Source organism: Amphibalanus amphitrite, unplaced genomic scaffold (assembly GCF_019059575.1).
Source record: "Amphibalanus amphitrite isolate SeventyFive unplaced genomic scaffold, NRLGWU_Aamphi_draft 000610F_arrow, whole genome shotgun sequence".
NCBI classification, from domain to species: domain Eukaryota; kingdom Metazoa; phylum Arthropoda; class Thecostraca; order Balanomorpha; family Balanidae; genus Amphibalanus; species Amphibalanus amphitrite.
In genome coordinates, this window is record NW_024882104.1 from 139,051 (window position 1) to 166,544 (window position 27,494).

General features: G+C 48.1%; 2 protein-coding genes across 3 annotated transcripts in view; one reads left to right on the forward strand and one right to left on the reverse strand.

Moving 5' to 3' along the window:
* Positions 1–7,200: 7,200 nt before the first annotated feature.
* Positions 7,201–27,494, forward strand: part of LOC122363221 — a 60,549-nt gene continuing 40,255 nt past the window's right edge. Inside the window, exon 1 of one of the 2 annotated variants that reach the window (XM_043332217.1) lies at positions 7,201–7,343. The gene's annotated coding sequence lies outside the window, so the exon portion shown is untranslated. The remainder of the gene's footprint in view (positions 7,344–27,494) is intronic. The other variant, XM_043332219.1, reaches the window with a different exon arrangement.
* On the reverse strand, positions 15,685–18,545 carry LOC122363222. Its single transcript, XM_043332220.1, has 3 exons — positions 18,016–18,545; positions 17,582–17,694; positions 15,685–17,264 (listed from the first exon to the last, which is right to left on the reverse strand). The coding sequence occupies exons 1-3, from the start codon at positions 18,431–18,433 to the stop codon at positions 15,981–15,983; spliced, it is 1,815 nt and encodes a 604-aa protein (XP_043188155.1). The 5' UTR covers positions 18,434–18,545; the 3' UTR covers positions 15,685–15,980.

Genomic DNA, 27,494 nt, shown 5'->3' on the forward strand with positions numbered 1-27,494 from the left:
GCATGACTCGGGAGAATGACTGGATGCTTAGCATCATATTCAAGAGCTGAATGTTGCAGTCTTCCGCCGACTCGGATGATGCCGTCTTCAAGGAAGGGGCTAAGTTTGCTGAGCTTGCTTGTTGCACGAATGTCTTTGCCTGAGTTCAAGGCCACCACCTCCTCTGGAAACGCAGCGGACTGTACGCTCATCATAATAGCTCTCTCTGCGTCTCGGATGTCTTGAGTTTCCAGCAAAATCGTCTTCCTTTGCGTCGTGACTCCTTCCTCCTTACTTCGACGAATCAACTCCTGTTTCACCTTCAAGATCCACGCTACTGCTCGGAGAAGCCTGTGCCTGTCGCTGTAGTGTGCAGTGAGTTTCAGCAGTGGGTTTTGAAGATCATCTTCTTGAGTCGCATCATAAGCCTTCGCTGCACACACAGTCATCTTCTTGACCTCCAGGTCATCTGTCGTGTCTTGTAACGCTTGAGGCGTTTCTGGCCACTGAGTTTCGTTTTTCCAGAGGTATTCTGGCCCTGTCAGCCACCTGTCACTCTGAGTTCCTCTTGACACATCGTCCGCCGGATTTTGAGAGCTGGGCACATGCCTCCACTGAGCAGGGTGTGAGCCGTCATGTATGATTGCCAGCCTGTTCGCAACGAATGTGTGAAATCTTGCTTTGCGGTTGTTGATGTATCTCAACACCGTAGTGCTGTCTGTCCAGAAGAACTCTTCTACTTCAACCGACAAGCGCTCCAACTGGATCTTCAATGCACCCAGGATCAGTGCACTGAGTCTCACGCCTGTCACCGCGGCCATCAGTTCGAGTCGTGGGATTGTTACCATTTTCAGAGGAGCCAGATGTGCCTTCCCTTTCAGAAAGCTCACCTGAACGGCACCGGCAGCGTTCGCCAGCCTGATGTATGACACAGCGCCGTAAGCTGCCTCGCTCGCGTCGACGAACGTGTGTATCTGACAAGTGGTGATACTCCCAAAGTCCCTAGGCTTTATGCATCGCGAGATGCTCAGACTGTCCAAGCCTTCCAGAGTCGAAAGCCAGCCATTCCAAGCTAGTTTGTCCTCTTCTTCCAGTTCAGCGTCCCAGTCCATCTGCTTCCGGGTCAACTCTTGCAGGAGACGACGTCCCTGTATCACGGTCGGTTCAGCCATACCTAGCGGGTCATATACCGAGCTCACCACAGAAAGCAAACCGCGTCTTGAGCAGGTCTTCACCTTCGCGCCCTCTATTTGTGGAGACAGCTTCAGAAGATCATGTTCTGGGTGCCATATCACCCCGAGCACCCTCTCGGTCGGCAGCTCATCCCAGAGGCCAGACCATTTCTTCATTTCAGTCGATCTGTCTTCGTTTTCGATGGCTTCTACCACGGCTGGGCTGTTCGATGCGAATTTAGTCAGATTGAACCCTCCCCGTTTGCACAGGTCCTTTAGCTCATTTGCTAGAGTGATGGCCTCTTCGTCTGTCGGAACTGATCGTAGCACGTCATCTACATAGAAGTTTTCATTGACAGTTGTCACGCACTCTTGCGAGAAGTCGTCACCCGCGTCGGCTGCAGTCTTTCTTAAAGCATAGCATGCTACGCTGGGTGAGCTTGTGGCCCCAAATAAGTGGACCGTCATTCGGTAGTGACGAGCGCGACCACTGATGTCTCCGTTCTCAAACCAGAGGAATCTGATGAGATCTCGATCGGCTCCATCGACCTTCACTTGGTTAAACATTCCTTCAACGTCGGCTGTGACCGCCACCCGTTCTAGCCTGAATCGCAGCAGCACGTCCACCAATGAATTCGTCTGATCTGGACCAGTCAGGAGCATGTCGTTGAGTGATACGCCATTGTATCTTGCTGCGCAATCAAAGACAACGCGTATCTTGTCAGGTTTTGTCGGGTGATACACTGCGTGATGTGGCAGGTACCACACTCGTCCATCTGCTCTTCTCTGTTCTTCTTCCGGCACTTCTTCTGCATACCCCTTGTTGATCATTTCTTCCATAAAGCCTTTATAGTCCTCAGCAAGTTTTGCATCCTTTCGCAGTCGTGATCGGAGATGCTCCAGTCGGTTTTCGGCCATCTTCACATTCGCTGGCATCTTCTCTTCTGGCGTTTTTGTTGGCAAAACAGCGCTGTAATGGCCTTCTTGCATCTCCATTGAGGATTCAATTTTTTGAACCCATTCTTTGTCTTCCACTGATAGGCCTCTTCTTGTGCAGTGCAGTTTCTCCTCATATTCGCTGTCGTACATGTTACGCACCATTTCTTCGATGGACGCTCTCTCGTCTTTCACAGCCGCTCTACACACTGTGGTGTGCGACTTTCGTGATGGTGAATCAAGACCGCTGACCACCCAACCAAATCTAGTCAGCACCGCGTATGGGCTTCCGTCTACACTTGGAATCACTCTCACTGGTTCCATGGCTAGGAACGCATTTGCTCCCAAGAGCAATCCAACTTCACTTATCTCGGGCTCTGGTAGCTCTAAATATCTGAGGTGATCCCATCTTCTTACATCGTCTGTCTTGGGGTAGTCGCTTGGGTCGGCAGGTATATTCTCCATGCTGAAGAGCTTTGGTAAGTCCATTCTGTTATCTCCGCACAGGTCCGTGATGTGAAGTCCTTCCACTTCCCGTGTCGGAATGCTGATGTCCTCCTGAGCCACAGTCGTGATGGTCAGGTGCCTGCTGGGCTGTTGTTTAATGCCGAGTTGATCCATCAAGCTTTCAGTAGCGAACGAATGGGTAGACCCACTGTCGAGGAATGCGAATGTCTTAATCTTTATGTTGCCGTTACAGACGATGACTGGGACCAGGGGTAGTGTGGGCCGATCTGAGTTTTCCGCTCCTGCAGTTCCGCACACTGTCGCACCAGTAGTACCGGTCCTCTCTTGTGGTGGCTGAACTGTCTCTCTCGGTGGTCCAGTTTCATGGCCACGACTTTGAATGGCGAGTTCATGGCGTCCTTGGGCTCGGTTCTCTCTCTGTGGGCGTTCCAGATGCATCGCAGTCGGATGACGTCTTTTGCATATTCTGCACTCAGCTCGTCTTCGGCAATCGGCGCTCATGTGACCTTGTCTTAGGCAAGAGAAACACAGGGACCTGCTCATTGCGAACGCCTTTCTCTGCTCCGGTGAAGTAGCTCGAAGCTGCTCACAGTCGGCTGTGACGTGCCCTATAACGTCACAGAACACGCAGGCTGCCTGATTCTGGGTTTGGGCGGCTGCAACAACGGGCCTGGTGCGCCTCACACTGCTGCTGCCTGCTCTGCCTTGGGAGGGGAGCACTGCGCTGTTGTCGCGACTGTACATGAGACGACCGTAGGTGGGATTGGCTGCTATCCTAGCCTCATCTCCTACAAACTTCACGACGTCTTCAAACTTCACTTCACGTCCCTGCCTCTCTTCAATGTCATCGGCATGTCTCCTCCAACTGTTCAGCATCGTCTCCGGTAGCTTGCTGGTCAAAGATCGCATTGTTCTGGGATCTCCCATCATGTGCGAGGAAGAGCCGAGGGCATTTTTGCAGCTGAGCAGCAACAGCGCAAATCGGTCGAGCGCCTCGACATCATTCGCCTTAATCGGACTGAACGAGTTAATACGATCCATGAATGCTGATGCTATATGGCTAGGCTGGCCGTACCTCTTATTCAGCATTCTTATAGCCTCTTGGTATCCGTTCTCCAGATACATGCAACTTGTCACTATAGCGTGCGGTTTGCTGCCCGGTGTCATGTGCTGTTCAAGATAATAGAGCTTCTCTTGTGCGCAATCCAGCTTTGAGGCTATCTTGAGCTGGAAACCCTTCATGAACTGAGCGAACTCGGTCACGTCTCCTCCGAATTTCTTCATCTCTATGATCGGTAAGCGCATCAGTGAGGCAGTTCGCTCGCGCTCTTGGGTCAGCTGTCTGTTGTCCGGCTCGGGGTTATCTGACGCGCCGTCGTCCCTGGCGAAGCTCACCCTGTTTGATGACGTGGCAGGCTGGTCATCGATGACAACCGCGCTCGTTGACTTGTCTCCACCGACACCAGACTCGGCGGTCGGCACTGGACAACGGTGAGATCCTTGCGAGGTATTACATTCGTTGACTGCGGCACCTGCCATTTCTTGATCCTGGAAACATTTAATAGCCTGCTCTCTAGCGGACACTTCTGCTATCTTGGCTTCCAAATCTAGCAGTTCCTCTTTACGTTTAAGCTCGGCAACCTGTCTTTCTATTTCCTGTTTTTCCTTAACGGCCTTCAAACGTGCCAGCAGTCCAGCTCTGGCGGCAGCTTCATCTGCCTGTCGCAAAGTCAGAGACTCTGACGTCGTTACTCTTGTACCTGCTTGGGATACGCTGTCATTTGGCTCTACGTTGTCATGTTCTTCTAGAGCCTCTGCAAATCTAAGCCTAAGCTTTTCCTTATTTCCCTGGCATGACAAACCTCGTGCCTTTAACTCGCGCTTCAAGTCCTTGACGTTCATATTTAGCAGCATCTTGCAGCTGGTCTTATAGCATCATGACACGAAACGAATGGCAATAAAAGGACATGAATAAGATTCGTAAATTACCTTGTAGCAGCGCTGATCCATCCGCATCACATCAAAATTGAGTACCTTGTGATGCTTGAATAGGTAGATTTTACGTGGTCATATCGTTCGTATTTAATATAATGAAACTATTCCTTTGTTATGAGCAAGAACAAACTTCGTAACTGTTAATTCCCTGGAGGGATCTTCTGGTACTGTTAATTATAAATATATAGTTTCTTTATATTTTCTTGTAGTCGGAGTCTTCTTGAGTCATAGAGAAAGAAAGGACATCTTCTACGGGGTTTATTGCTTGAGTGACACTCTCATAGGCGGTATCTTAACGCAAAACATTACCGTTTCAATCGTGGTCACCAGCAATTCCTTATCGTAATATGCACTGTCTACATTATATGAATATTTCTCTTAAATGTTTCACATTTGCTATTTCCTTAATATTTTCCCCCGTTACGAAGTTTTTGTCCTCCTTACTAACTAACTAAAACCTTGACCTTTCTTCAATCAAAATATTTACAACAATTAAAACACTTCGCTCACGCGTGATCATTTCCGGGAGCGCTCTCGGTAGAATATTCAACACTAACCAAATTGCATCATATCGCATATCATTCGATTCGGCTGATCACCAGGAACACAATGACTTCATTTTTTAAGCTCTAGCGTCATTATGTGCCAAGTTATTGGCAAAAACGTCATTTGACCTCAGTTGACCTCATTTGACCTGACCCATGGATAGGTACACCAAACAAAGAAGCACCAAGTGACCTGCTGTTGAGTACTGTCGTTTCAAAGCACAAAAGTGATAGAACGAAGCAAAAATCTCCAGTATTTTCCGAATTTAATATTTTCCCATAGGCTTAACATTACGACGTAATGACCTCTAACTGACCTCAGGTCAGTGACCTAAAAAAACCCGAACTATATGTTATACAACTCGGTGAACTTAGCACATCCTGAAAGTTTGAAGGAAATCAGTCAAAAACTGTGAGTTGGACAGGTGCAAAAAGAAAATTGAAATTTGACCATGACCTTGTACTGGTTTTTCTGACCTGGTGACCTGACCCAAGGTCACCCGGACCTGATATTTTCAGGTCATATGTAAAAAGGTTGCCCCATAGGCTGTGCCAAATTTGGCGGGCGCTATCTTTGAAAAACCTTAGGGGAGGGGTCGCATCGACCCACCTCCTGCCAGGGCGAGGCTTAATAGTATATATAATTACATATAGTTCAGTATTGTAAGACATGTTTATAAAATCTGATGGCCAAGAGTTGCGAACGAAAATTATAATTAAAATTAAATTATAATTAAAAAATTAAACACAAAAAAGATTTAGATTTTAATTATAATTTTCGTTCGCAACTCTTGGCCATCAGATTATATGATTATAGAGCCTTGCTTGCTTTGGCACAGGGGTTTCTCGACTCCCTCAGATTTGTTATACGTATTCGCCGGAGGACCCATGAACGAAAATCAGTCATCAACGACAACCGCTTATTACAAGATGCACCGTGAATTGTGATTGCATTGATGAAAAAAGATCATTGCAAACAAGATTCGACTCTTTAGACTCCCGCTCGCAAGTACGAACGCTCTCCCACACGTGAGAATAAATAGTGAAGGAAATCTAACGATTTTCACTCATCCGTCGTCTTATCTTCGAAACCTCAATGGGAAGCTGCCTGCTGCAGTGTCATATACCTCACGAGCTGGTGACGTGAAGAAAGCTATTGCCATAGGTAAGTAGGGTAGGCATAAAGCTACAGCAGCATTGTGTTTCGTTGTAGCTTCACATGCGTCACGCGCACTGAGCTGATGGTGATTGGCGCCCACCAAGGCCGATCAATGAACGTCCGACTGGTGAACGCAAGCGGCGCCGGTATTCGCCTGGGGCGATGGACGGGGTCGAACGCTACGAGCATCATGACCTCAGGCCGGCGCCCGTTTTTATCCTGTCAGACACCAATGCGGCGCCGCTATACCCGCTATACAGCAGTTTTATTCAACCGCTGGCGTAGAAATACTATAGCAGATCTTTTATGACACAAGCCTTTGAGGCCCGCTGGGGACCTCAAACCGAACAGAGTAGCATGGTTCGCCGAACTGCCGTGTCCCGTGAATGCGCCCATACTTTCAATAGAAACCATGAACACAATTTAAATTACACATACATACCTACGATAACCTATGTGTCGGCACAATAATATGATAGTACATGACACATCAGTGCACGCCACGCTTAGTAAAAAGTCGCACAGGCCTAGCACTGTTCCAGGTATCATAAAGGGCGATGCTGCTATTTCGGCGGGGATGGGACGGGTGGCGCGGTGAAGGGAGGGGAGCGGTGCAGCTTCACGAGCCAGCTGGCTCGGACCAGACGGCAGGGGCCATGTTTCACGGCAGAGCGCTGCAGTGCGCTGCGCGCGTCGGCGCGTTGGGTTTCCATGGCAATATCAACAAACTTCCCTCTGACGCTACGCTATGACGTCATCGCAAAGCGCTAGCACCGCGGCGCCAGCATCATCCGCACGCTAGCAGCATTCGCACTCAAGCTTCTGTTCAATTGGTACTAGGTTCTTCAAGGACTCTGTTCCAAACGCGATTTACCATAAGCTAACGGATCGCACGCAACGTCATTCGAGTGACGTCAGGGGAATCCCTCAGCTCCCAGCGCGCTGCAGCGCGCGCAGCGTCGGGCGGTGAAACAGGGCCAGGGTGCGGCCGGCGGTGGAGCTGCGTTTCGGTGACGAGTGTGACCTGGGCTGACCTGGACGACCCCATGGTGGCTACCTGACAGCGACATTTCCCGGATCGAGCAAACGGTGAGAGGTTATCAGGAGTTCTAATGTTTGCTGAATTGTGTGCTACAGCATAAACTGGAGTCGTGGGTGACCTTGGGGACTGGCGAGTGTGGCGACCATGGGCTGGTGCAGCGGCTGCAATGCGATCAAGCCGGAACAACAGAGACAGTTGCACTGCACATGAGGCATGAGGATCACTGCACATTGTGCAGTGATGTGACGTGCCACATAGTTGATATGCCTGAAGCAGGACGCATGCATTCAGTTGTGCTCAGGTGGCCGCTTTCATAAATCGTAGTAGTTTACACTAGGGTGTATATTACACCCCAAGAAACTACATCCTCTAGAAGTGGGTGTTTTTATGAGGATCTTAGGGCGTATGATGCGCCGGCTGTATGCTTTGGTTTGTTTTTGGACTATATTTTAGTCGGGGAAACTGTGGTCAAACCTTCGAAGCCTTCCATTTTTGGAAGGATTTTCCATATATGGGTACGCACTACGCATTTTCCAAAAATGGATACGCTGATGACGTAATCGTACCCAAATATAGAAAATGTTGCGCATATGTTGGGACTTACCGATTTGTGCCGAACATGCAGCAAATGTGACTATCGCCCCTGGTCGCTTTCGATTCGTCATAGTGAAGTGTCCATAATCTAGCGTGGATGTCAAAATCCTAACGTGGATGTATTCTATGTAATTATTCAAAGTAATGATTCGTGGACAATTGACAAAAAATTACCTACAAACGATGGTTTTATCAGACCTTATCAAACATTTTGTAAGCAAAAAGCTGCGAACAGAAAATCTACATTATAAATCCTAAAAAGTACCCCGCCGCCGCCCACGCCGTGTGCAACATAGTCACTTTGTAGCGCTTATTACGCGGCGGCGTCCGTTGACCTACGGCCGTGAAATTTTAAAGACATGCGGGCCACCTTTACACGTAGCTTGTATTAAATTTTGGACGTGATGCGGCCGGGGGTGCGCCCTTGGCGCGTGCTCAAGTGCGCCATAGGGTTAACATTAAAAACGGCAAAAACAGGCTATTGCTCGCGAACGGTGAAATTACGGCTACGGGGGTGAAATTTTCGCGCCAAGTCGGACGCGTGCACTCATTTGACGCATTAAATTTTCGAGGGCGTGGGTTCAGCGGTGTGCACGTGGTGCGGCCGCGACCGATGCCGAGCAGAGGGCACGTGCTTTAGGCTCAGTTGTTCGCTTAAAAAAACTGAGTGGAAATAATCACGGTGACTATAAATAGAAATAACCAGTAAAACGCCTTTTGGGCGAAGAACGAGCGAGCGAGATAGTGAGCCCTGCACGTGCGGAAGGGCGAGAGGGTACCTCCAACGGGCTTGTGCAAAGCACCCTTCTAACCGGTCGCTAGCGGTGTGCCAAATTTGACGGCACCCTACTAACCGGTCCCCAGCCGTGTAGTGTGTACCAAATTTGAGCGCAATCGGCCCAGCCGTTCTCGAGATCTGGAAACGCCCCCTGCACGTGCGCGCGCACGTGCAGTAGCACCCTAACCGCAACACATGGGAATGCATTGCCTGGTGGGTGCCTACCTGTATGCCAAGTTTCAGCGAAATCGCCTCAGTAATTACCGAGTTACTGACATGGGAACAAATTTGGCACCTCTTCTTTTTGTATTTTGCACGTGCAGTGGGGGTCACTCACATAGATCAAGAGTATCCGACCTTTGGTAGAAAGGATGCAGCTACCCTATAAAAATTACCGCAAGACAATCGCTCAAGCGGATGCTGAGATATGGGCCTCTCAAAATCATTACTTTTGCAAAACTGCTTGAACACCCTTGACTTTTCACGTGGCACGTGCCACGACGGTCACTGAGATGTATCAAAAGTAGTCAATTACGGGGTAGAAGGGATGGAGCTACCCAGCAAAAAAAGACCGCAGGCCAATCGGTCCAGCGGTTGCTGAGACATAAGCCTCTCAAAAGCGTTACAGGCCGGGCCGGGCCGGGCCGCTCATACTGAGATTTTTCCCTTATATTGAAAAGACTTCGTAATAAGGTGGCGAAGTACTAGAATGAGCAGCATGATTGAATATCGTAGAAGAATAACCGTATGCTCACTATCTTTTAACAATCCAAAGTTAGCCTAAAATGAGTGAATATATTTCGGAAACGTTCCTTCTTCAGTTCAAAAGTTAACTACATATACAAGGCATAGATTAGAAATGTCATTTCTGTGCCTTGTATAGTTAACTTTTGAACTGAAGAAGGAACGTTTCCGAAATATATTCACTCATTTTAGGCTAATTTTGGATTGTTAAAAGAGGTCGAGCCTTGCGCGTGCGGCATTACGATGGAGCACTTCCAAATGACTTATGCATAATGCACGGCGCCCTACTAACCGCTCTTTAGCGATGTACCAAACTTAAGCGCAATCGGCCCAGTCGTTCCCGAGATCTAGAAGCGACACCTGCACGTGCACACGTGTAAACTGCAGGTCCCAACTGACTTTCGCACGGCACCCTACTAGCCTGTCCCTAACCGTGCACCAAATTTGAGCGCAATTGGTTCAGACGTTCTTGAGATCTAGAAACGACCCCTGCACGTGCGCACGTGCAGCAACACTCCAACCATGACGCATGGAAATGCATTGCCTAGTGAGTGCCTTCCGACATGCCAAGTTTCAGCGCAATCGGCCCAGTTGTTACCGAGATATTGCAATTGTTGCAAAACTTACACCTCTTAGTTTTGCACGTGGCACGTGCATAGGGGATCATCCGCATGCATCGAAAAGGGTCAAATACTTGAAAGTAGAAATAAAGCTACCCTGCAAAAAGTACCGCAAGTTAACTCGCGCAGGGCCGGGGGTGTTTGAACACTAGGGTGGTCCGGTTTGCATCACTTTTTTGAAAAGTCACGGTCTCACCCCCCAATCTGGTGCATTTTGGGGCGCTGATTACGATAAGCACATAAAAAATGCAAATTTCGATTTTTTTTTGTAGGCCCCGGTCGATCAGATTTTGAAAATTTTGCGAATTCGCACATTTTTTACCATATATCAGAAAAATGAAGAATAAAGTTATTAAAATGATATTTAACAGATGCAGCCAACATATTCCTAGACATATGTGCGCAAATTAGTGAGCTAGGGTCAGCCAAATTATTTTTGGACTGAAATTACTGAGGCCATTTCCGTGTTTCCGCTACCGGCCGGGTGGCTATCAAAGCATACAAAAGCGCAGCGTACAATCCTCAAAACATACAAAATCGCAACATACAGCGCGCAAAACCTACAAAACAGGCCAGGTAGGGGACAGCCCAAACGTACAAAAGCGCAGCGTACAAAATCCCAACGTACAAAAGTTTACCGTCCAATGGGTAAAGCGTACAATGGCAAATCAAACAATGATCAGAACGTACAAAATTGGAACGTACAATGGCAGATCAAACAAACGCGTATCATACAAAATTGCAACCTACAAAACGAGATGATCGTATCATACAAAATCGCATCGTCTAAAATCGGAAGGTACAAAATGCCTCTGGTTGACGCCGGGTGAATTGATATTTAACAAGTCACCCACTAGATGGGGTAATGGTGCTGTGGCAGTGGTTTTTTGGAGGCCACCAGGAAATAGAGTGGAATGCCACTAAGTCCCTTAGAAACACGATACCTCTGGACGCTGCACCGGCTGGCTATCGACGCTGCGGGCGGTCGGAGGGTGCCGAGGGGAATGGTTCCGAGCAGGCAGGAACACGATACCTCTGAACGCTGCACCGGCCGACTATCGACGCTGCGGGTGCCGCGTGGACCGGTGCCGAGCAGGCGACGAGGAGAAGCGGGCATCAAGACCGTGAGAAATCTATTATATTGGTGGGTGTGCATATGTAGGTAAATGAGGCAAACGTGCATAGATATGTAACACCTTCATCCTTGATCATACCCCTACCCACGCACTGCGGGGGGGACTGTTTAAACAACCCCTCCGGTTTCTCGCGAATATCTAAAAAACGGCGGCTCAGAGTGCCGCCGTGTTTTGCACATCTTATCATACATCTTTTCTACACCTTCTGTGAAAACTTCAGACCAAAGTCATCCAAGGTCAGGTCACCATATCACGTCAAGTGACCTTACTACATGAAAAGTTTCAATGCCTGTCACAGCTACACCGAGTGACTGATCACTTTCAAACTTTAGGCAACTGATAAAACAACAGTATACACAATACACATAATGTATACAATAACTATAATAATGATACACAAAATGTATCTCTCGGAACTTCGATATCGGTGACCTAAGGTCAGTTCAATTTTGCGACCTCTCCAGTCAATGGGAGAAAATTGAAAGGCGCCTCTTTTGGACGAACGTCATTCTAATCACTTTCAAACATCGAATTACAAGTAGACAAGACAAACTGAACCGGAAAATGGTTCCCGTGACCCATCTTTATGTCCCTGAGGTCAGCTCAGGTCACGAATGGTATCCTACAGTTTTTCGCAAATAACTTTTAACAGAGACATGCTAGAGCGATGAAAAAACCTTATATGTATGTGTTTGGCTCGACAATACGGATCGACTGATGCAGAATTACCTTTTCTGGTCAGGTCATGACATTGACCCGAGGCCATGACCTTGTCATGAGGTCATGACCTTGACCTAGGGTAAATTTTTCAAGTTGAACTTTTGAGGTCAACTTATAGTTCTTTCGATGCGTCGCCTTGACGAGAGGCACACGATGCTGCTGAAAGTAAGCTCGTGCATGTTTTGAGTCAAAAGGTATTGCAGAAAAACAGTTCCCACAAAAACCATCTACCTATTCTGGCAGTTTTTGGCCCCTGCACGTTAAACCGTTCCTAATCTATGCGCTGGTTTGTCGAAATTATCGAAGTTTGACCTGGAAAGTGGCGAAATTTTACCTTTGGTGACCTCTGTTGACCTGACCTTTGAGCTGACCTAAAATGTGGCCGATATAATTTCTTCATTACTTCTGCCGCTCTTTCGAACGCCGCCTACGGCGTGTCGCTACGTGGCCCAGGAGCCGAGTGAGAAGGGGGGGGGGTGTTCAAACACCCCCCCCCCCCAGTGCAGGTGGCGCCAAGCACCGGCCCGGCGCCGGTTAGTCAATCGCATGGTGTTTAACATAACGGTACATCATCGCGGTGTTTAACCCGCGCCCTGCTGGGGAGGGAGGTGTTTGAACACGGTGAACACCTGTGAACACCCCCTGTGTTTTTTTCACAAATATCTCAAAAACGGCAGCGCGGAGCGCCGCCGTTTTTGGCACACCTTATAATACATTTTGTACATACTATTGCTCTTAGCAATCGTTGAAACTTTCGAAGCGATCGGTCACTTGGTGTAGCTATGGCGGACATTGAAACTTTGCATGAGGTGAGGTCACTTCAAGTGACCTGGTGACCTGACCTTAAATGACCTTGGTCTGAATTTTTTTTAAAAACATGTGTAGAATTGATGTATTATAAGGTGTGCCAAAAACGGCGGCGCTCCGCGCTGTAAACTATACTGAGATAAACTCTGCATATCTCAGAGTTTTGATATCGATGACCAAAGGTCAGGTCAATTTTGCGACCTCCCCATTATAAGTCAATGGGAGAAAATTGAAAAGCGCCTCTTTTGGACCAAAGCCATTATAAACACTCCCAAACACTGAATGGACCTCTTGCATGAAATTGGTGGCAACGTTTATTGGGTCATAATGAGTCTGCTGATTCCAAAAATACCACTTACAATTCAAAATTCAAAGGGCATCACCTTTAATTTTTACTTTAAAAATTCGGCTCTCGAATGGCGGGAGAAACGTCGCCGCGGGCGGTTTATCCCCCGTGACGTCACATATAGGGTCACCCAAATGGCGCAGGAATTACGAGACTGGCGCGGCTGAGTGGCTCGTGTGCTGTGTTGTAATTTGTGAAGTTCTGTGAGGTGTGAGAAGGTGTTGGAGATTTTGGAAGGTCTAGATTGTTGAAACAAAGGTTGAAGTGCTTTCCTGACTGTCGTCGAGGCTGCTATCAAGCATGAAAAGAGCTGCAAGGGTAGATGATATGTATGAAGGCTTCTTGAAGGCCGATTCAAGAAATCTGCCGGCTGTAGATAATGACATGATTGAAAGCTTCTTCAGAAGGGACACCAACTTCATCAGTCCAGAATTTCGTCTTGTGAAGGTCAAGAGGTAAGTACCTGTGGGATGGTTAATGGAAATAAAACGTAGCTACTTGTACTGGTTAAGTCGTAGAAACTTTGGAGTGATCTATGAGGTTGACGGAATGTTAAAAAGTTTCCATTGTTTTCAGGAGAAGAATTGAAATTATGATCCCTAGTTGAGAGAACAGCACAGTTAGATGAATTAATTAGATTGTGAAGGAGATTTCCAGATTATTTTGAGTTGGTTAAGGTACCTATAGCTTACCTACCAACTGCAAACAATGGGCAATGACTGGCACCTTCCTGGCACCTGAAGATTCAGGGCAAAATGGAAATATATTTCTGTTAAACTGCCAGGAAGCAATTGTGCATGAGTTTACCTCAAAGTTAAAGAATAACAGTTAGATATAGGACAAATAACAGTGCCCTGTTTCATGGCAACATGCTACATGTGCGGCATGCGCCATGCATATTGCTGTACTGCGTTTCCATGTGAACATCAACAAACTCTGACGCTCTCAATGTTGTGTGTAGCGCACTGCAGCGTAATGCTGTGGTGCAACCCAGGCATCAGTTGTGCCATGTTCAGATATTTAATTTGTGTTATTTGCTCATGTTCACTGGTAGATCATTTAAGCAAATTTGTGTTCCGCTGTGCCTGTGTAGAACTTAATGAGGGAGGGTCTTGTAAAGTTGTGTTATGAGGATGTTCTAGATATTAAAGATACTTTATAATTTAAGGATAGAAAACAGCTTTAAAGGCCAGCTTTCAAAGAGTTTATGCAACATAACATTGACATCATTTCCCCGTTTGCTGGCAGGTCTGGAAGAGAACAATATGGAGATGATGCCATCGGTTACGTCCAACTGAAGAGGACCTCCAACCAGTGTGAGGTGTGGGCGCGTGTGACCCCAGAGCACAAGGTGACCAGCAAAGGTTATAGAGTCACTGTGCTGGTCGACGAAGAAGAGGAGGAGGTGAAATATGTGCAGTGTCTCGACTGTGTGGCAAGCCAGGGAGGCTGCAAACATGGCGTTGCCCTCCTGATGTGGCTCCACAGGCGGAGCTCAGAGCCGTCTGTGACGGACGTCCAGGCCTACTGGAAGAAGCCGCGTCTCTCGATGGTGGGAGGCGCGGTAAAGGCTGTACCAGCTGGAGACCTGCGGCCACATCAGAGGGACACCTCCAGCGGCAGTGCCACACCTGGTGCCAACATGCTCGGGGACGCGGGTGAGGACTTCTTCAAGGAACTGGTCGAAGAGGTGCGGAGAGGTGAGACGGGTGCAAGTGGCCTACTATTCGACTATTTTGTACCGTCACAGGCTCCGTGGGAAGGGTGTTCTATGGACCGTCTCTTGGATGCCTACCTAGGTACCTGTCCCGGAGACGTGTCCGCCAAAGATTTTATCTTGTTTGCCAAGAACCGCATGACATCGACCACGTGCCAAGTTGTAAGCAAGGAAACTCGTGCGCAACACCAGTCCAGCATGTGGCATGCCATGAGATTCGGCCGCATTACCGCTTCAAAGCTGCACGAGGCGGCGCGCTGCCAGACCAAGAGCGGATCCCTCGTGATGTCCGTCATCGGTGCGGCTAAGCTGAAGGACAGCGCTGCTATGCAGCGAGGGCGCGAGCTGGAGCCACAGGTGCTCAAAGCCGTGTCAAAGAAGGTGGGGAAGGTCGAGAGTGCGGGCCTCGTACTCCGACCTGACCTGCCTATCTTTGGCGCGTCGCCGGACGGCCTGACGAGCGACGGCAGGGCGGTGGTAGAGGTTAAGTGCCCGTCAAGCGAAAAGACTCTGAGGCGATACATTACCGAGGAGCAGACGATGGTCAGCAAGCATCGCGCTCAGGTGCAGCTTTTGATGCTGATGACCGGGCGCGACTTGGCCTTCTTCTGTGTGGCAGACCCTGGTTTCCCACAGAAGAAGGCAGTGTACATATGTAAGGAAAGATATGATGAGGCGTACTGTCGCGACCTCATTCAGACCGCCAGCAAGTTCTGGTGTGAGAATGTCTTCCCTGAGTTGGTCAAGGGACGTGGTCAGCAGTAGATTGAGCTGATGTCATTGAGACGAGCACCTTGAGACGGTGCTGATGTCGACAGGGTGCGGTCGTGATCGGTAACGCTGTTTGTCGCTGTTATGCTTGAATTGTGTGGACAATAAATATCCGTCCGTTGCTGCATATTGTAAAACCTTATATACACAAAGCGTAGGTGCATGAATATGTATTCCATTACATAGTGTTCAGTAGCATCCCCTAATTACTCCAACGACAACGCAGAGTACATTTTCACACGAATCGTTAGGAAGAACTCAAACGTTTGTATGTATAGGCACAGTCACATTTCGCCCATCAACGGATCCTATGGACTGAGAGACGAGTCGCTGACGGTGCAAGTATAAGATCACAAACGCGTGCATAGTGCAACAGCCCGCACCAACGACAAACCGTAGAACCGCCCGCCTATGTCAGCCTGTTTCGGTCTAACCACACTGACTCTTTGACTTATACTTTCACAATTTTTTCCTGGAGGTTAATCAAGCCACACCCGATGGCGACCGCGTCATCCAGCAGATCTACCATCTGCAGTGGAAACCTTGAGTGAATGTCCAACGCTTTGAAAACTCTCAAGCGACCAATGACGCGTTCAACATGGATGCGTAGGCCGGCTATTGTGCGCATCTTCAGTACATCGGCGCGATCGAGGCTAACGTCACAAGCAACACTTGGTGGCCGGACGAGACAGCAGTTTTTTGAAGCCAGTGCTCCTTCTATTCCTTTGAATCCACGGTCGGCAAGGACGGTGCAGCCTGATGGGAGAAGCTCTAAAAATCCTGTTTTAGTTACGATGTCAATGTCTGAGGTTCTACCTGATACGCCTCGTGATAGAAAGTTGCACAAGCCGTCTGGGGTACAAGACACTAGGAACTTTATGGTGTTGCATTTTTTGTACTCGGACCATGATGTTGCCTGTGGCAGAGCTGCAGAGGGTTTCTCTATCTCAATTTCAAAACAATCGATGATGCTTACCACAGATGGGTACCGGGCTTTGAAAGCCAGTGGAACCCGCTTGCGGATTTCACTGCTCTCTGGCCACCTTATGCAACCCCGTAAACAGCTGGCCACGACAGGGAGGTATGCCGAGATGACACGAGAGACAAAGCTCTCAGAAATACCAAAATCGTCAGCCAGAAAATGATACTGGCGGTCAGTCCTAATACGCATCAGAATCATGAAGACAATATCTAACTTTGTGATGCCTCCGCGGCTCTCTCTGAAGTCCAGTTTCTGGGCTATCTTATTCAAAACAAACATGTTGTGTTTGCCAATGCCCAAGTAACGCATAGGGTCCGTAGCAATGTAATGCCGGATGCGCTCGCGGGACAATCTTTTCCAATCCCTGCCACCATGGGAGTCTTCGTCAGAAGACTCTGACTCAGGGACATAGTCTGGGCTGGTGTCTGCCGTAATGGGACCATCAGAATCTGTATCAGTATCATTTGCTGCAGGTGAGCTCACTAAAATCGCAGTTCTGTCATTGTTTTGATCCTGGTCAGCATTGTAATGTGAACCAGAACATGCTTTACCAGAGGCAGAGGCACTTGCAAGGGATGATGGATCCTTTGGTTTGTATTTCTGGTGACCTGCTGCAGACGTCACACCGACTTGATGTTCCATGCTGGAAGGTACAGTAAGATCATGCTGTCCGCTGGCTTGTGCATCATGGCATCCTAATGGTAAACCTGCTTGAGTCGCTTTAGACCGGAACTTCTTCCGAACAGGGTGCACCTGAGAAATGACAACATTTGAAAAAGTTAGGTACCATTATGAATTTTCATTTTTAAATTGGCCTTTCAGACTTTTTTTTGCTTGAGACAGGCTGATGAAATAAGAAGTTTGTACTTTATGAAAGCTAACAGAGCAAATACATAGCTGGCTTTATGAAAAAAAAATATTTACACAAAGATTATCACTGGAAACAGCTGCATTACACATCTTCCTGCCACTGGCAGTAGCACAACTTACTTGAAATTTTTATCACCCTACACATAAATAATGTGTTCTAACAAAAGGAAGTACAAGCAAACACCATCCCTTTTACTCACCTGGACAGATGCATCCTTGAAGCATGCTGCAGGACTATCACTTGAGGTCGGAAGATGTTGGTCTGTAGCTGTTCCTCCATCAGCTGGTAATGGTCCACTGTCCAGGTTACCACCTGGAAGGAAGAAATGGGTGTAAGTATAAGATGCACTAAGGGCATAACTCACATAATGTCACCTTCTAAAGGAAAACTCAGATAATATCAGGACCATCCACGAATTCTACTTTGATGAGCTTGTCAAAAACCATCATGCATGGTCCCCATATATTTATAATGCACTGTAATTGTTACTTCATCAGTCCACCCAATACATACTATTAAATTTCAGACAGTGTCTGATAAAATGATTGCATATCATGTTCAAGAAGTGAGATAAGCCCCATGATCGAATAGCAACTTAACCAGCACCACAACCAGGTAAATGTGTAGACCCACCTTCTGTTGGAACTGCATCGTCCACAGGTTCAGCAAGCAGTTCTTGAAGCTTTCTTTTTCTCTGCAATGAGCTTCGCTTCTGCAAAACATGTTCTGCAGCAACGCCACGGCTCTGGCAAGCGAATTTGTGGGGAGTCACTCCTGCCTTGATTTTGACGGCTCCTCCCATCATTTTGACATATAAGTAATTTTCCAGGTCATCTGGTACATCAAAATGTTGTTCGCATGCCCATAATGCTCCAGATGCAGGGGCACCATCCCTACGTGCGATCTTGTACCAATGAGCACGCTCTTTATGTGAGACCGGCACCGGTATATAGAGCAAATCAGGAGCAGTAACACTGGTGTTGGAACAGTTGGGAACAAAACACCACCGATATGTTTGATATTTTCCTTTTCCTTGCCGTTTTTTCAACATTTTCAATCGCCAAATACCGTTTCTCTCGTTTAAAAACTGCTTCACAGGCCTCCGGTTTCAGCAAAACACTCGTCGTAAATACGCAAAACCAAGGAAACCAACGCAAAACATCCAACGTGCCGATTTGTCGCAGATGCGCCATCAGGCGAACCCTAGATGTGACGTCAAGTATTGATTAGCCAATCACGTTGCGTCTCTAGCAGAAAACTTGAGGACTTAAGTTTAAGTGCGATTTTAGTAAGGAAAACCATTTTTAAGAAAGAAAGTAGCGCCAGATTCCATTTTTTGGAGTTGGAAATACCCCAGTTTCATACATTTTTTTCAAAAAAACTGTTCATGCAAGAGGTCCATTACAAGAAACTAAGACACATTGAACATGCAAATAGTATCTGAGACCCCTGTTTATGCCCCTGAGGTCATCTCAGGTCACGAATAGCATCTAACAGTTTTTCGCGAATACCTTTTGATAGAGGCATGCTAGAGCGATGAAAACGCCTTGGATGTGTTCAGCTCGACGATACGGATCGACTGATATGCAACATGACCCTTTCCGGTCAGGTCATGTTGGTAAAAGTAAGCTCGTGCAAGGCTTGAGTCAAAAGTTTTTGCACAAACACTTTCCAAAAAAAATCGGTTATTTTGGCAGTTTTTGCCCCCTGCAGGCAAAACCGTTGGCGCTAGGTCAAATCTGAGAGAATTATTCAGAAAGGGCGTTAATAGGGCTATCGAAGTCGCTTTCCGCGGCGCTGTAGCTATATCGGTTCCCGAGTTATGCGTTGGCTTCTTGGAAACTGTCGACATTTGACCTGAAAATCAGCGAAATTTTGCCTTTGACCACTGGTTACCTGACCTTTAGCCTAACCAAAAAAGTGACCGAAGTGATTTCGTTATTATTTTTGGCGCTCTTTCGAACGCCGCCTTCCGCGAATCGCTACGTGGCCCAGGAGTCGAGTTAGAAGTGGGTGTTCAAACACCCCCCCCCCCCAGCAAGGCGTGGAAATCCAGGACCCCCAGCGGGGCGCGGGTTAAAACACATTTGGAAAATATAAATATCTTCAATACAATGTGCGCTAACCAGTTTTCTCAGTAATTCAGCTAGCAAATATCGTGCTGTGTTGTTTACATCGAGGGTCGAACTTAACCCGCGCCGTGCTGGTGGCCTAAGTTTTCAGTGTCGTGCTGGGGGGAGGCGTTTTCACGTCCCCGTCTAACTCGGCTCCTGGGTCAAAGGTCACGTCACCAGAGGTCATCAAAGGTAAAATGTTGCCTATTTCAACATTTTCCCAAACACTCAACGCATAACTCGGGAACCAATAGAGCTACAGCGCCACAGAAAAGCGCATTCAACAGCTCTTTCAAAGGCCTTTCCGAGTGTTGTTGTTAGATTTGACCTCAGGTCAAATATAAATCGTGACGTTAGTAACAACGCACGATACGTTAGACGCTGGCAAAACACCAATACGGGCGAGGGTTAAATCATATGTGAACCAACCAGTTTTTGAGTGGTTAACCTAGCAAACATTGTAAATGTGTTCAACAGGATGTTTACAGTGAGGGTTGAACTTGAAAAAGATGGGCCATTGCACGATGGGACCGCGGCTGGAATTAGCGCGACATTGGTGGATTTGCCGCCCTTTCCCAAACTGAGTTAGACTGTTCCACGTAGTTCAGAAATGTCCAATTCCATCATCCATGGACCACGAATCTGCAAATATTTTTCGTCCATGGTGTATAGCGTCCGCGCCACATCAGCCCAAATACAAAGTTCTGTGACAAGCATCGTAGACCCGTTTTCGTACGGAGAAAAGTAGCAGCTAATGTAGGTAAGAAAAATGTAGGTATATTAGACGGCTTTATCAATATTTTCGGGGTCTAACCTTTAGACCATGAAACAATAAATGTTTAGACCATTGGCTTCACGATGGAAAGAAAAACTTATAACGGAATATATAAATACGCTTCAAATGTTAAGTTTGTAGGTGCTTTTAAAATTGTGAGTTAATTTTACTGTCATAAACATTCTAGAATGCCGATATAAAACGTCCCGCTAGGTCGCGCTCTTCTTTTATCAATATGGTCTTTACCGATCAATTGCCTTTCAGAAAATGTATAATTTAGCTGCTTCAGCCTGCTACCTACATCGAAAATGAGGGGCATTTTTGTTTTTACTTCAGGTCGCCGGCGCTGGCCATGCGCGGTTACCACGAGCGGGCCGGAAGCTGAAAGTAACAGATCGACAGATCCTCCTAGGAGTCGAACAAGGCTTCCAATAGGCAATAGGCAACACGGATTCATGCCGGGTCGTTCGTGTGCATGGAATCTGTTGACGATGTTAAACGCTGCCTGGAACAACATCGCAGCTGGGTCTCAGACAGACGTAATTTACACAGACTACAGTTCGGCCTTCCAAAGTGTCAATCATAAACTACTCCTGCATAAACTTCAAAATTCCTATCAACTGGGTGGCAGTGCTCTTTCTTGGTGCAAGTCTTACCTGTCTGAACGAGAACAGCGCGTTGTGGTGAAAGGGAAGTGTTCGCGGTGGACACAGGTACCATCCGGCACGCCGGAAGGTGGCCTGTTGTCGCCGCTGTTATTCGCCTGCTTCATCAATGGCCTACCAGACTGCGTCCAAACCGATTGTGTGATGTTCGCTGACGATGTTAAGCTGTATAGCAAGGTAGACACCGTCGCGGACGCAGCTTTTTTGCAACAGCAGCTTGACGACCTGAACCGATGGTCTGTGCGTTGGCAGCTCACGCTGATCCCAAGTAAATGTAGAGTACTTACCCTAACTTTACGGCGCAACCCAACAATCAGTATTTACAGCGTGGGAGGCCAACAGCTTGAGAGAGTGAGCGTGATGCGAGATCTAGGGGTCCTGTTGGATGAGAAGCTCACGTTCGGTGAACATGTGGATGCAGCTGTTCGTAAGGCGAATAGGGCGCTAGGCGTACTTATGAGGTCCTTCCAAACTGGCAAAGGTGGCAAGTCACTACGATGTATCAATGTCAAGGCTGTGCTGGCTGCCTACTGCGCCAATGTACGCTCCATTCTTGAGTACGCTAGTGTGGTATGGGGAGGAGCCGCAGAGGCGCACATGACTCGAATAGAGCGCGTACTTGGAGTGTTTCCCGCTGGCCGTGCCGCATCGCCCCCTGCGAAAAAGAGTTCTCTTCCATGTACCGTACGCACGGGTGAACACAGTGCTGAACAGTCCTTTCTGTCGCATGCCAAAGCTCTGCAATGGCTTCTTGGACTGCAACCGTGAGATAGACGTGTGGACGAGCAGCACTGCGTCTTTCAAGTCTCATGTAGTTGCCCATGTTCGTAAGTAGGTACTGCTATGTTTTGATTTGTTTTTTTTATAAGTGTATTTATCTGTGTGTCGGCATATGTACATATATGTATATGCCGACACACAGATATATGTATATGTATACGTATATGTACATATATGTATATGTATATGTACATATATGTATGTAAGTGTATTTTTAACCTTCGACTTAATCTGTAATTGGGCCTCCTATGCCCGTTGATGATGCTCTCAATAAACTAAGCTAAACTAAACTAAGTGCCAACTATATTTAAGTTTTGTCCGGAAATATCCGTACCTGCTATCGGAGTGTCTGATACACTTTTCTGACCCTCACTTTATTTGTTATATAGTCCATCAGGCTATCAGATTCCCATCATGGTTTTGGTGGCTACATTATTTGCGTATGGGAATTTCCGGTTCCGTCATGACTTGACCTGGCAGGTGATGCCATCTTATCACATGACCGAACCGAGTCAAGGTCAACGCAGGTCAACTGATTAATTAATTAATTAATTAATTAAATGACTAATGATTATTTAATTAAATTTATCAGGAATTGCTTCGAAAGTACACCGACTACCATTTGTATGATTCTATCAACCCTTTCATGTGAAAAGCGGGCACGAAACACGAAAAAGTACCGATGTCGCGCTAATTCTCGCTCCGGTCCCATTGTGCATTGTAAGAAATAGTTTTAGTGTCTATGCTACATATTTTGCGACCGATACCCCCTGAACCCGATTACGACTCGCTGACGAAGTTTTGTAAATACAATTTGAAAGCTCCGACCCGAACGATTTCTTGTGGAGTGCAGCTCTCATTCACTTATTGCATTAACAAACTCCACAGTCCACATCATATCTTTATGTGTAACTAAGCTGTTGGTGTCGGTAAACACCCATTTGGATGTCGGCGGTGACGCCTAATGGTTGAGCTGACCTGACCCCACCTACCCAAAATGCACGGATACATCGTCTTTGATCAAAACTAGCACGAAATTCGAAATCAGAACCCCGAAAAAAACTCACTAACAACCTCATTTTAAAAAGTTAAAATAGGCCACGATTTCCCTGACTTTTAACCCTCGCCGGACCTATTGGTTTTCTACATACGCGCCGGCCGAGGGGGGGGGGCGGGTACGACCCCCCCTCGCCGTTTCGCCCCTGGTGGAGCTAGCGCGTCGCGGAAAAAAACGAGCGTGTGCGCCGTTACGAGACGCAGAGATTGGTACCCGATTTTAAGGTCCTAAGTCAACCGGTGACCTCTGAGGTCAGGTCAAGTGCCCCAGGGTACGGTTCAGTTTTTGGTGAATAACTTCGCAAAAAACGGCCGCAGAGCCGCGATTTTGGCAGCATCGTGTTCGCCTTGCTCAGGCGCGTCGAATGATATACTTTTTGTCCGGGTCAGGTCAACTTGGGGTGTTGACCTCAGGTCAAGGTCAGGTCAGCACCCCAGGTCACGAAGTTGGTCGAAAGAGGTCATGTCGCATATCATTCGATTCGGCAGGTCTTCCTGAGTCCATTGGTGGCTTTCTCGACTCGCTAGCTCAATTTGATCAAGAGTTATTGACGAAAAACTAATATGACCTTGATGACGTCATAAATGACGTCACGCAAGGTCAACATTGCAAAAGTGACGCATCTAACCTTGCAAGGAGTGCATCAAATCACGATTCTGTGTGCTTGAGATAGTTGGAGATCGTTCCCGGCGCCAGAATAGCAGTTTTCATTTTTCCCCATTGACTTATAATGGTGAGGTCACGAAAATGACCTGACCTCATATGACCTTTAGGAAAAATCCGAGATATACAAGTTGTGAGACTCATAATGGATACTAGATCCTGCAAGTTTCATTTCCCTGTGACATCTCCTCTGGCAGTGAGGGCGTTGCGAATTTGCGACATCTGAAGACCGTGCAGAGGTTCACTTATGACGTCATAGGTCAGTGACCTGACCTGACCCAAAAATGCGGTTGGTGTCAAAAGATGCGGCTTGGATCAAAGGTCAGGTATGCCAAGTCTCAGCTGTCTATCGCCAGCGTGTTCGGAGCTATCGCGAAAAAACCCTATGGGGGGGGGGCGGCACCCGCCCCCCCCCCCCTCGGCCGGCGAGGGTTAAGTCATTTACCCGAATAGAAATGCCAACCAATGACCGGCGATCTTAAAATCGGGTATCATCGGCTTCCTTTAGTTACGGTAAGACGTTCATATTTTCGCGAAGCTATAGTTCGGTTAGGGACTGAACGATTGGGGATCCAACAGAATTCCCCCCCCCCCCCCCAATTATATGCTAGCGGCTGAAAACGTGGTCACGGAAGAGGTTTCAAAGAGCATACAAACACATAAGTCCTTAATCCTCGCCCGTACTGGTGTTTTGCCAGCCGCGAACGTACATATATGGGGGGGGGGGTCCGTTGGAGACATAGTTTGCTACGAGAGACGCCCAGTTCGAGGTTGTCCATGCTATTAAAAGCCTAATTTTAGGTATTTAAAATAATCTTGAACCGACCTGTGACCTCGGAACTCCACTTGAAGGTACTCATCAGAAGCCTCTCGTAGCGTTATTTTGTTTGCTGCCTCGCCCGTTTCGCTGCGCCTCGAGCTATGGGCTATGGGCTATGGGTTTTCAAGCTATGGGCTGGGAAAGTTTACCCCCCTCCCACCCCCACCCAGCAAGTGGTGTGTGGCGAAATACTCCAGCAACTGCCGGGTTAACCCTCGCCCGTATTGGTGTTTTGCCAGCCTCGAACGTATGGGGGGCGCGCGGGTCCGTTGGACCGCCCCCCTTGCCGTTTGGCCCCTTATCGAGCTAGAGCTTCGAGAAAAATTTAAGGTCCTAGGTCATTGGTTGACTTTCCAGGTCAGGTCAATGACCCACAAGTGTGGAAAATCGGGACCTGTTAGAACATCGTAAAGTGAGGTTGATGAGGTTTTTTTCGGGGTGCTGATCACGAATATCGTGTTAGTTTTGATCACAGATGATGTCTTAATGCATTTAGGCCAGGTCAGGTCAGGTCAGGCCAATCAGTAGACGTCCTGCCAGGTATTCATAGTACGTGTCAGCCGTTACTGACAGCTTCGTAACATGTTACGAAGACACCAAAACAACTTCGTAAATGCTCAAATGGTTGCTTAATTCGAAATCAGCTCCAAAAAGTAGCCTAGAAACATGTAAAACTTGAAGAAGTGAACCTAGGTCATCAAAGGTCAATGATCTGACCTGACCTTCAGGTGACCTTGACACCCACCATAATGCCTGGGACCAACATCATATCACATGTTTGAACGCTTGAAACCGCAAAAATACTGCAAACGCGCGGCTAATACGAGCCGACATACGCCGAATCGCGATTCCGGCCAAACATGGTCTCGAAAAATAGGCCACAGGTCAAGGTTCAATTGGGACAGGGTCATGAACTTTTAAGGGTAAGTGTACAATTGATTGACTCGACAGTACTGAAAGTTTCATCGCGATCAACCGCTTTTTACGCGAGTTATTCGCGAAAAACCATGGGGGTGGGGGTCCGTTCGACCCCCCCCCCCCTATACGGGCGAGGGTTATGTCAGTTAAATTTCTTTTGCAGTTTTCAATTTAATTTACGAATTATGTTCCGGCAGCTATGGTCAAAATGAGCAGAATGCTGCTCAATGTACCAAGCGCAACTTCGTTCTCCGGCCCGCAGAGAGCGGGGATGTAAGTCAGGCACGGCCTTGGCCGTTTCCTCTGGGGCCGCGCCGTCTGCCGAGGGAGGGGAGACCTTGCCCAGTCTGAGGGAGGGGGACGACGGCGCCACCGGGACTCCGGGACGCCCCGTCGCTCCGAGACCGGCGCTCACTGTATAAACAAGCAAAAAACGCTGGCCGTGCAAAGCTTGGCTGTGCTTTGACAGAGGAGGCATCTAGTGGAATATTTCGTAACTACACAAACTTCTAACAAAGATGTCGCATGAAGCGCAGTTGAGATTGTAGGTTTTGATCCAACTGAAAATTGACATCTCAAGGGCGACGAAATGATGTAAATTTATATGAAATTGTTTTGTATGATGCGTACTTTGATTAATGCCATAAATTTTCCACTGCCTTTTTGTGTGAAACGATTTTGTTCCTTGCGATTTTGTATGACACGATTTTGTATGCTGCGCTTTTGTATGTTTTGACTGTCCCCTACCCGGCCTGTTTTGTAGGTTTTGCGCGTTGTATGTTACGATTTTGTATGTTTTGATGATTGTATGATAAGATTTTGTATGCTTTGATATGGAGCCTACCGGCCGCTAGGTGGCGACCGCCAGGGCGGTCGCTACCGGTAGAGGACGGGCCATCGCTCTCATGTGTTTTGACGCACTGCGACGGCATTTTGAGTGACGAGACTGATATTTACAAACTAATGACACAACCGGTGTATTATTCTGCCTATTGCAATAGAATTGGGTATGAAATACCCAAAAAAGGTACGCACCGTACCACAGCCACACAGCCTGGCGATTTTGCCGGAACTAGTCACAGCCGCTAAACCTTACGCAACGGCATAAATCTAACAAAGCAACAACATGTAATATTTAGCACATCTCGCACAAGGAGATTATGTCCTCTTATCCTGGTGTCCATCTAAGCTAGGTCACAGCGCCCGCGACTATAGCGCCACTTGGAGTCCGACTACTGACTACTGCCCGCGAAAGTGACGCCGAAAGGCTATCTTATTCAAGCTATAGCCGTCCTGGCGCACCGCGCCCGCCACCGCTCCAGAGGACTGGGTGGTAAGCTTGACGGCGCGCTCTGTGGAGGTGAGGTGACTTGACGGTGCGCCAGGTGTGTGACGACCGGTGATGGCAGCGCCGTGGAGCACCGGATCCACGGCCAGCTGAACATGGCGCGCTGGTACACGGCGCAGAGCCGTCTCCTCCGGGCGTACATGTCGCAGCCGGCTCCCAGCGCTGAGGACGATGGCATGGTGACGGACAGACACCGGCGTCTGACGACACTCGCCCTCTACATCGTGGCAGTGTACCTTCCGACCGTTCTGGCCATCAAGCACAAACCGGACCTGGTGGAGGCGCCCCGACATCTGTTCGACCAGCTGCAGCAACAGAGGCAACACATGGGAGGCCCAGACCTGCAAACTGTTCAGGGTAGCTTGTGCGGCAATGCGTTGATGGCTCATCCTGAGAACGTGGTGCTCGGTATGCTCGGTGACGAGCGCCGTGACGTCAGAGCACGAGCCGTGCAGATGGTGCGCGAGGCACGAGCTCGCCGGCAGCCTGGGCCAGTTCGCCAGTTCCGTGTGCAAAGCGCGTCGGTGAATGTGTCTGCTCACCAGTACACGGAGCTTGTCGACGTCACCATGTACGCTCGAGTGGCTGATGTAGAGCCACCTTGTGTTCGCTTTCTCAGTGACGGCGACCTGGAGGCACTGGTGGACGAGCCGCTGCGGACTAGGGTGCCATGTCACACCCAGTCCACAGAGCGCGCCGTCAAGCTTACCACCCAGTCCTCTGGAGCGGTGGCGGGCGCGGTGCGCCAGGACGGCTATAGCTTGAATAAGATAGCCTTTCGGCGTCACTTTCGCGGGCAGTAGTCAGTAGTCGGACTCCAAGTGGCGCTATAGTCGCGGGCGCTGTGACCTAGCTTAGATGGACACCAGGATAAGAGGACATAATCTCCTTGTGCGAGATGTGCTAAATATCACATGTTGTTACTTTGTTCGTTTTATGCCGTTGCGTAAGGTTTAGCGGCTGTGACTAGTT